The sequence below is a fragment of the Sander lucioperca genome, chromosome 2 (genome assembly GCF_008315115.2).
Source record: "Sander lucioperca isolate FBNREF2018 chromosome 2, SLUC_FBN_1.2, whole genome shotgun sequence".
Classification (NCBI taxonomy): domain Eukaryota; kingdom Metazoa; phylum Chordata; class Actinopteri; order Perciformes; family Percidae; genus Sander; species Sander lucioperca.
In genome coordinates this window covers 15520115-15531131 of record NC_050174.1, presented here as the reverse complement: position 1 = coordinate 15531131, position 11017 = coordinate 15520115, and the positions used below count along the sequence as shown (strand labels likewise).

Sequence of the window (11017 nt, the reverse complement as noted above, 5' to 3'; positions counted from 1 at the left end):
GTATAGAAATGTATCCATAAACATTTATCTATACAAGTCATTGTTGACATCCATTAATGGCGGGACCTAATGAAAGGTGGTAATTTGCTACTTTGAAAGCTGCCACCACAAAAAGGTCTCCAGAAATCTTAATAGCTACTGCTAGCAAAGCTAATAAACCATGCTGATTAGGTTTGAAGACTGGAAAAAGATTATTTTCAAAGGTTTACAGTTCTGTAAGTATGTGATATAATATTCCACGTATATAAACTATGAGTCCTTTGTTTGATCAATCACTGCCACCGGTGACTCCATTTCTGTTCAGTGAACTTGGATGTCTTGAAATAGAATAAACATAGTTAAACATTTGAAGACTTCAATATATATTAATATGCATGCTCATTGAAATGAAGTCCAGCTTAAAACAGCACAACAACATAATGAATTCCTTTACATAACATAAGCGATATTATTTCACAACAGCTTTTTTCTATGAATAAGGAACACTTATGGTGATTTTAAATAGCAGTGTGTACAAAGGTTTTAGACAGTCGTGATTGTATTATTTGATAAGCTAAGGACAAAGAAAAAACGTCCACAGTTTTAAAAAATTGATGAGTGTATTTTTTGCTTTTTCCAGTAGCCAGCTGAAAGTATTTTATCCACATTGGCATTGTCATAAATCAGTGCCCCTTGATAAAAAAAGTCATGTATCAACATCTTTTTAAAAGGCACTTCATAAGATTCCATTGTCATTCAAAATGCAAGAAAACTGCAGGTTATCCTCTTGGTTTCTTTGAGGAGTTTTCTCTTGTGCTTTTTCTTCTTGGGGAATCCTTTTCCTCTTTCAACACAAGCATCAGCCACATGTTCTCGTCTCGGGGAAGCTTTGCCATGTTACATGGCCTCTACTTTCTCTTCCGCTTATGTTCGGTCCTGTCTCTTCTTCCCCGGTAGCGCTGATGCTGAACGTGGTAGGCCTCGTCCGGCCATCTCTTGAAGTTGTTAATGCTGTAGAGACTATTGTGTTGATGTCTTCTGATAAAGGTCCTCTGATAGCTCGATGCTGTTAGAGTAAAAGCATATATTAGCTCTAAAAAATGTCATAGTGTTTGTCAAAATCCTAAACAGTGAGAGACAATCTATTGAGAGCCATACTTGTTGTACTTACGGTTCATGCAGGAGATTTTAGGGCTATCCCATAGTCCATCCCCACGACAACGGATAGTTGGGACGTGCCTCTGAATAAAGCCTGCCCTGCACTGGTACCTTACCAGCGAGTTGATCTCATACCTCTCACGCTTCTTACCAAAGGTACGTGCATTCTCCACCAGAGGGGGCTGGTTACAGGCCACTGAGAAGCAGAGGTGAAGATAACATTTAAGTGAGGAATTTAACAGAAACAGAACACTTGTATTTTCTCCTCTCTAAATCCACGCATTCAGTAAAGTAAGAGATAATTTCTGCAAACACAAAAGTATTTTTACCTGTGCCCTTTTTGCAAGTGAAGGTGAGGTGATAGTTGCAAGGAACATCGTTCCACTGGCCGTCCTCATGCCATATCATCACGACACAATCCTCGCCAGAAGAGAAGAAGCTGTCAGGCTGGTTGGGCCTCCAGTTCTCATATTGCTGAAATAAGAGCAGAATATAAAGGGTAAGACATTATGATGGCTTTGTGCCCTTTAGAGAACCATTCATGGAATGCAAATGCTTATTATAACCTTTTTCATAACATAGACACTAACCCTAACATAGATAAAGATGCTATGATTTTAGTATTTTATTCATCATTATAATCTATTGTAGGAGCAGCAGTTTTCTATTGTGTATATTTAGTTTGCTTGATAAAGTGCATGACATCACACTGAAGACACCAGTGGGGTTAACAAATCTGCACATGTATTGTTACTACCACCTATCTTCTTTCACAGAAGTGATCCCAAAAATAGAGATCCGGTGCTGTTTTTGACAGAAGTTTCCCATCACAGTATTTCTAATGAATGGCCACAAGAGGGAGCAACTGAATCTTTCCAGGAGCCAACTTAAACTCAACAACCTAGTGACCTAATCATTGTTCAGCAGTGAGGGACACTTGCAGGCACATAAACCAACACATTTATAAAATGGGCTTGTAAACTGTGTTCAGCCAATCTCTCACTAAGCCACAGAATGAGAAACCATAATAGTGCTTGTTAACGGTTTCTAAAAGACAGTGTTCATTGAACTTTTACCAAGATTATTAATGAGTGTTATATCACAGATTACATCACACCGTCTGCATGCCTGGCATTACATGTATAATTCTGAAGGCACAAAAAATCCACATAAACACAGATGTACATTTACACAATTGTACAGTATATGCACAGCTGTGGTGCTGTGGGGCAATCAAACAGGAGTTGATGCTACCTGCAGTCTTTCAGCGCATTCTAGGTTCAAACAGGCTCTTCAAAGCTGTGACCCCCCCCGCCCCGACCCCCACCACCACCACTCCTCCAATCATGCCCTGAGGCTCTGCTACTCTGTCATTATGGTTAAAAAAACACACACCGACTTCCTGCTCAGCTCACTTCTAGTTAACAAACGGGTGACCCATCGACTGCACAGCAGGCCTGCATCCTCCTCAAAATAATCAAACAAACCCCCCCATTCTTCCCCTATCTCTGGTCCTGGAGGATTATCTTTGAAGTGAGGACATCAATCTGTATGACACGGATGCACATAGTAATTAGCCACTTTCCTGTGTGGTGAGGGTGATCTTCAGCAGTTACAACCAATATGCCACACAAGCTCACAAGCTATTAAAACAGCAATAAACACTGGATTAGTGAGAAGTGTGTTTTTCCCATCTTGCCTACTTTTTTACATTGGATTGTCATCCTCTTGCATTGTTGCAGCTATTAGTTTTCTGGACTCACACTGCTTAAAAGGTGGTGCCTTACAGTATGTGCTACATCAGATTTATACCAGAGCAGTCACCCAGCAGGGTGTAGCGATACAAGAGTACGTCATGAGAAAGTCACCACAGCCCCTGAAAAGAACGACTCTCCCTAGATGACTTTATCTGTCACCGGCAACTTTTCCAAATATTTACACTCTCTCTGTGCCACGTTTGTTGAGACAAAAATATGTGGGAAAGCAACCTATCTTACCAAAGGCCTGCCGTCAGTCCAGCGGAAGTCACTGTCAAACATCTTATCAGTCAGGCCAATCCACTGGTAGTCCTGTCCAAGACCTGCCATACAGGGTAGAGTGCAACACAGCAGATTATGTTTCTCAGTTGCCATGTCCTTTTTAGGACTGTTCAGTTACAGAAGGTGCATAAGGAAGACAGAGATAGTGATGGAATTTGCAATGCCTGAATCATTTCCTGCATTCACTGTACAGCTACATATGTGTATTTGAAGTGGCTTTAAAGGAGATGTAGGACTTGAACAGATTCATGTACTAATCGATTATCTACAAGGGTGACCTTTAACTTACGGTTGACAAACTGTTGCTCCTCGTGGGAGAGGATGCTAGTGAGATGAGCCCCCTGCATGCGACACTCTCTCTCTGCTGTGTCCCAGTTTCTTCTGTGGGGGAAGTACTTGTAGCAGTGGCCCTGAAACTTGTGCCAGCCATAGTCACATGTTTCTGTATCTGATGGGAGAGAAAGCGAGAGAGAATGAGGTGTACAGGAAAAACTGATTTGCAACAGATCGACAGACATGTGATGCATTAACATTTTCAAAGGACACAATTTTGCATTCATCCATGCATCTATTTACCTCACCACCTTAATCTGTACAGTATGACATCATCTAATCTACTGCATCTACAGTACTCCTAAAACCTGATTATACTGACCCTTCATGGCCTGCTGTTATCTCTGACTACTGTCTCTAATCCAGATGAAAGAGGAACAATGTGACGGATTAGTTCCTACACCCCCTAACATCACGTTTGATTAAAATGCTAAAGCAGATGGTTCTTCTCAGAGTGCATCACAGGTATTCATAAATGCAAACCCAAATCAGTAAATTAAGATTCCTAATTACAGTCAAATTAAATTAATGGAGCATGAGATATGCAGTTGCAAACAGGTCTAATTTATGTGTAACCCAGAAACTCAAGAGGTGATGAGATTTTTTTTAGATAAGGTGAGGTGGTAAAATGGGTATAGATTGTTTATCTTATTTCACCAAAGATTGTAGATTTTCTCTGTTACACCTTGATACCAGCCTCATCGTGACCCTACCAATGTTATGTGTAATGTTTCCCAACATATACTGCTTGAACTCAGTTACTGTCTGGTCCTCCCTTCCCTCCTCACTCCAGCTTCCAAACATTAACAGACAAAAACAGAGGCAAAATCCTTCTATGGGTTGTTCCTCTTCAAGTTACTTTTTCTCATTTTCTACTGCCAAAACGTTCTAAGACAACAGCTGTGTCTGAGCACAGTAAATGGGTGTGATTCACTGATGAGTGATCCTGACAAAATTCAGGGTGTAGACGCTGGTCAAGTGAAAGCCGCCAAAGCAGATGATGCATGCCCTGGGTTTAACACACTTTATTTATAATAAATAAATAGCAACAACAACAATAACAAGAAGTGAATTGATGTCTAGCATACCTGCGATGTAGTGTACACCACATCTGACTTGGCACTGAGAAATGAATGGTACACTGAAAATGTGTCAAATGTCTACGTGTCTGAAACTTGTGGAAACTAAAGTTCAAGGGTGCTTGAAGTACTATCTGACATGACAGATCATCAGGCAATACTAAAAACTGACTACTAAAAAGTGATTGTGATGATGAGATAAAGATTGTGTTTATGACTTAGATAATGCCCTAGAGAAACCTAAGACAATACTTTTTAATTATATCTCTGTGGCTTTGGCTGAAATTGAAATGACTCATAGTCTTTTGTGGTTTCTTTCCCAGGGACTCAGGTGAGTGATTACATTAACTGTCTAAACATATTACCAAATGCAAGTCCTGCGTATGAGGTGACAATTGTTTATTCTGTCATTTGAAAATAGTATAAGCTGAGTCTAAACAAGTTGGATGGTTGGAACCACTTACAACACTAATGTTGTAAGTTGTAAGCTTGTGTTAGTCTGAAACAATACTTAGAAAGAAGTTATGGAGAGAATCAATCAAAATAACCACAAACTTACCCTCCTCACAATACAGCCCAGAGTAGCTTGGGAGGCACACACATGTGAAGGAAGCCAGCCCATCGACACATGTACCTCCATTGCGGCAAGGGTTTGACTGGCACTCATCTGTATCTACATAAGAAACAAACATAATGAATAACAAAAGTCAGCCAAAACAACTTCTAGTTGCTAGTCAGTAGACACACTTTTTGGATTAATTTGATGGTTCCTGGGTAAAAGTTATGGCAGTGAGAAATTGTGAGAGGAATTATTTATGGTATCCTACCTGTTTCACAGCGATCACCACTGTAACCAGGAGCACAGCTACATGTATAGATGCTGCCACTCTTGTAGCAAGATCCTCCATTCAGACAAATATTGTCTGTACATGAGTAAAGTCCTGTTAGAAGATAAAAAAGGTTGTATAAAAAGGAAATTTATTCTGAGCTTAAACATTTTGTTGTATTCAAATGAAAGCCATTTAAAAAAACGTACCTGGAATATCAACAGTCTCGCCAACAACAGTGTGCCCCAAATCGAGTCCTGTGTCAACTATCACAGTTGTGTCCTCCCCTATTAGTGGTGGTTCTCCTTCAATGAGTGGTATGTCACTGTCCGGTTTGTCATTCTCCTCAGAAAAAGATGATGGACTGGTGGCTACGGATGCAGCTAAGACTGGCTGGCTTCGTGCTTGAGCTGGTGTCATTGTTGTGAACTGTATATGGGTTCTTGTGGGTATTTCAGTGTGAGGAGAGACATCGCCCTCAATTTTGCCCAGAACTTCCTCTTTCCCAGAGGTACTATCAGCACTTGTGGACTCCATCTTTGAAGCTGTGGTAGCATCTACCTTGAATACAGTCTGGATTTCATCTGGGGACAGAGACTGTTCCTCCATAATGAGGATCGTTGGTTTCTTTGTAGTTGTCATTTCCCCAGACACACTATCAGAGCTGACAGATGCATTCCCAGAACTGACAGACCCACTTTCAGCCCCAGTGCTAAGGATGAAGGGTGACTTAGTTGGGGAAGATACAAGCTCAGAGGTGATGTTCTCAACCTCATCACCATCCAGCTTAACAGTGCGCACTGTGGACGTGCTTTCCTCTGAGCTGCTGGTGCTTTCTGAACCACTCTGAGAACTAGAGGAGGGTGCTGCACTGATGGTAGCTGAGGCAGAAGGCAGCAAAGTAATAGCTGCTGCTGCTACTACAGGTGATGTGGATGTCTTTTCATCTGAGCTACTTTCAGTACTGCTCACTGAGTCGACAGGCTGACTCTCAGATGTTTGAGAAACAACAGGTGGTGTTTCAGTTTCATTGTTTTCTGGAACTGATTCAATCATGTTGAGGTTTGGTACTTCATAATCTGGAGTCGAATAATCTATGTTCTCATATATATTCTCTGGAGAAGGTTCACTATTTGCACCACTTGAAACCCGATCAACAGCGGGTTCAACTGTCCCATCTTCCACCGAAGCAGATACAGCTTCACCCACTGAAGAAGAGGCAGCAGGCACAGTTGTTACCTCTGTAATCTGTCTTGCTTCATGACTTGTAAACATAGGGTGAGTTGTGGTCAGTGATGCATCCTGAAAATGTGTTGTTTGTCCATATGTAGACGACTCTGGCTTATTTGTTCGGGTGTTTTCCATCTCAGGTGATAACGTGCTGGTGATAATATCCAAGTCAACAGTACTGGACAGGGATGAAACAGCTGGAGTGACCGAGTCAGGATTGACTATACTAGTTGTCATGTCACCTGAACCTTCTTCTTCTGTTGAAATGATAACGCTTGATTCTGTTGATACAGGGATCTCCTCACTCTCTGATGATGTAATTTCATAACTTGAACCTTCTTTATCTGTTGAAGTGTCTGTCTCAAGTGACACTGCAGTTGATGTATCAGTGGCAGAGGGGGATGTGGCAGTATGCTCACTCTCTACTGTCACCATTGTGGTTGATGTTGTTGATGACTCTTTAGAGGCCACTTGATCAGTACCATCTGAAATGGAAGCCACCGATGGAGTCTCAGTGCTGAACAGTGAAGACACAGTTGGGGACTTTTTTTGCGTTAAAAGTGACAAAGCTGTTGCCTCTATAGTTTGTTCACTTGAACTCTCTGCAGATGTTTCCACAGAGCTTGAGTCTGTAGTAGATGCAGTCACAACAGCTGCAGTTTCTTCTTTAGGTTTTGTGGATCTGTCAGTTGCAAGTTTTGGAGTTGTATATTCAACCCCAGCAGGTTCTGTCCCTTTAGAATCTACTGTTTCATCGGTAGGATGTGAAGTTATTGCAACATCAGTAAATGTTTCCTGGATTTTACTATTTTGCGTGCTACCTTCAGCATCAGTTGAAACTTCTTTGGGTATAGGTGCTCGACTTGGTGCTTCAGCTGTCTTATCTTCCATTGACATGGCTGTCACTTCAGTCTGGAGAGTCACATCACTAGGTTCAAAGGGATGGCTTGACTCTTCACTGGGCAAAATTGGTCTGGTTGTGGAAGTTTGATCACTTGAAGTGTCTATATCAGTAATGTCTGCATGTCCTGTATCAGGGGCAACAGTTGGTTTCTCAGTGCTGAACAGCGAAGAGGCTGTAGATGTCACTGGCTTTTCAGGTGCTGTCCGTCCATCCATAGAGTACCCTGAAGTTGTCTCTGCAGAACTTTCATCAGAGTCGTTGACACCTAAAGATTCATCATGAGATGCTTTACTGGTTGATTTCACTGTGCCATATTCCGTCGAAACTGGTGTGTGTGGTGTGACAGCAACTGAAGGTACAGCCGTTTGCGTGGAAATGGTCAAACTTAATGTTTCATCTGTTGTGCGATGACTTGTGGCTGTAACAGCTGTGGGTGAAGATGTCATGGATTTTTCTTTTTCAACTGTGCTGACCATATACTCCTCACTGGACACCGGAGTGACTGAGCTTGGGTCGGTTAATTCAGTTAGAATTTGAGAAGACAAAAATAAGGAAGTGGCGATTTCAGTGATAGACTCAGTGGCATTATCAGCAGTGTCTTCCCCTGATAAATCATCTTTCACCAGCTCTGGAACTGGTTTGGAATGAGTCTCAATAGGGAAAACTGTATGTGGTGTAGTTAAATCATATGTTTCTTCAGAGCTTGACTTTGTCGACAGAGTAGTAGCTGGGGTGGCCTGTGGTACGAATGTAACCGTCTCTTCCCTGGATGTCTGCATACTAGACACACCTTCCACAGTTAATGGTTTTAAAGTGGACAATAAATATTCAGAAGATGCAGAGGCTAATGATGAATTAATGGCTGAGGTTGCATGTAAGTTGGTACTATCAGTCCCTGAACCCTCTGGTTCTTCTGTTATCTCCAGCATTTGTGTCATTGTAACTGGTGTGATACCTCCAGCTTCCTCTGTCTGGATGGTTGGGTAAAATGAAGAAGAGGGAACTATGGAGATAGTGTCGGCATCAATGATATTATCATCTTTGGTGATAAGCTCAGGAGTGGAGCTGCCTTCCTTTATACTATCTGTAACTGCAGAGAACAGCTCATCTTCATTTTTTGCATCCTCTGTGAATATGATAGTTGTGCTGGTTGATGGTTTAGACACATGCAGAACCATGGTTGGTGTTTGTTCAGTTTGGTCAGTCTTGGCTTGGCTGCTACTGGGAGTAATGATCACAACCTGTTGGTCTGTAACGCTGTGATATATAATGGAGGGAATAGGGGTGGACATCGCTGAGAATCCATCTTGCTTATGTTCACTGCTAGAGCTTACTGTGGTGAAGTCAACTGTAGAGTGATCACTAACTGAAGCTCCAATTGTATGGGGGGACATAGTTATATAGGAGGATTGCGTTATGTGCTCAGCTATAGTACTTTCATTCCCAATGCTCAAAGCAGAAGACTCTGTCACTTCAGAAGTGATGGGGCTTTCTGCATCCTGTGAGGAAACTTGCTCATCAGCGTTTGGTGTGATTGACACAAAGGTTTCGGTTTCACCTGTTGCTTCTCCAAATGTGACGCTCTCCATCACTGATGGCTTTGAGGTGAACATCTCAGTGGTCTGGTCACCGGAACTCTCTCCCTCTGTTAATGTAAAGGCCAAATTTGGTGTTGATTTATCAGTTACAGATATAGATGTGTTAACCGACTGGGCAGATGTGACAGCATATACTGTTGTTATGTTTGGCTTCTCAGTGCTGTAGAGAGAAGAAGCTGCAATTACAGCAGATTTTGGAATATCAGATGGTCCACTTTCCTGCAATGCTGTTGATGTTTTAGGTTTCTCTGTGCTAAACAGGGAAGAGGCTGTACTCTGTATCTCTTTATCTTCAATATCCACTACGGCTGAAGATGTTACCAAAGTGACAGCAGGAGACTCTGTGTTATAAACAGCTGAAGATGACTTCTGAAAGAACATATCATCTGAGCTTCCCTGAACTGTCGATGTGTGCATTTCAGGAGACATTGCTGTTGGCTTCTCAGTGCTGTGAAGAGAAGAAACTGCAGTGCCAGCAGGTTTTTGTGTAAAAACATCGTCAGTGGACTTATCTGTTGTTTCGTCACTTGATCTCTCTTCAGTGACAGCAAAAGCAATAGATGACAAAGTGATTCCTTTTATAGCTGCTACAGTTGTGGACATCACAGGATAACTTGTGACTGGTAAAAATGTAGTTGTTCCATTGAAAAGATCAGCACCTGAACTCTCATCCTCTACTGAAGAGTCATCTGTGAAGACCCCACTGCCCTGCTCAGTGCTGGTCATGGGTGGTGATTTGGTTGATGACATAAATTCCTTGGTAGGTTGTGTACTGGAGTGAGTCGAAGAAGCAGCACTTAACGTGTCAGATGTGCTCTTATTGTCATCTATTTCAGTCTCATCTGTGGCCACAGTAAATTCATCCTGTGGTTTTGTAGTAGTCGCAATGTATACCTCTGCACCAGATCCGTCTGGACTTGACTCCAAATCATCCTCGTCAGTTGAGCCACCAGAGCTCTCTATATCAATGAAAGTAGAGGTTTCTTTTGAGGTATACATGGTGACATTGGGAATTGCCATGGGTTGAGAAGTTTCAAATCTATAGGGACTTGTTGTGACCGTTGTGAATTGTTTATCAACTGAACTTTCTTCCTCAACAAATGTGGATGTAATTGATGTTTTAAATGTGGTTATTGCTAAGGTTGTTTGTTCCACAGAGGGTTGATGAGATGCTGTCTGTGTTTTGAAGGGGGTTTCATCTGTGGATGCAGATGTGTCATCTCCTGACTCCTCTACTTCAGTAGAATCCCCACTTCCTGACTCGGCTGCCATTGCCTCAATTGTGGTAGAAAATTGGGTAGCATCTTTAGACTCCTCTGTCATGAACTGTGATGAGGTTTGGGTTGTTGATTCAACACCAGGCTGCGATGTGCTCTGAGTCTCAGCTATCTGACTTTCATCCGTTCCTGTAGCGAATGGAAGATTGCTTTGAGATTCACTGGAGGCAGTTGGTGGCACTGGTGTTGGTTTCTCAGTACTGAAGAGAGAAGAAGCTTTGGTTACATGAGATTTTAAAACTTCAGTTGTTTCAGGTTCAGGTGATGCTGTTGTCAATAACGGCCCCTTTGTGTTAATCATTGTTGCTTTTGTGAGAACCTCTGTAGGATTAATTGATGTTTCATCTGTTGCAGTATTCTTTGTCGTTTCTGCAAACACTGCTGTTGGTGTCTCTGTACTAAACATGGAAGAAACAGGAGTACTGGCAACATCAGCTGAACCCTCCTCATCAGTGAATAATGACTGTACGTCTGTGGTAAAAGCAGTGCTGGAAGGCTTGACAGTTGTTCTCACAAAGTTATGTAAGGATTCAATTAATATGAAGTCTGTGATGCTGTAGTCCACTTCCTCATCTGGCTGTACTGAGGGTGTG

General features: G+C 41.9%; 1 protein-coding gene across 1 annotated transcript in view; it reads right to left on the bottom strand.

Moving 5' to 3' along the window:
- Positions 1–11017, bottom strand: part of LOC116056846 (versican core protein-like) — a 49423-nt gene continuing 38406 nt past the window's right edge. The window contains exons 7-13 of the mRNA XM_031309221.1: positions 5416–5529; positions 5148–5261; positions 3466–3624; positions 3135–3217; positions 1467–1611; positions 1151–1333; positions 1–1045 (exon numbers count right to left, since the gene is read on the bottom strand). Of these exons, the coding sequence (XP_031165081.1) occupies positions 888–1045; positions 1151–1333; positions 1467–1611; positions 3135–3217; positions 3466–3624; positions 5148–5261; positions 5416–5529 (956 nt within the window). The 3' untranslated portion in view covers positions 1–887. The remainder of the gene's footprint in view (positions 1046–1150; positions 1334–1466; positions 1612–3134; positions 3218–3465; positions 3625–5147; positions 5262–5415; positions 5530–11017) is intronic.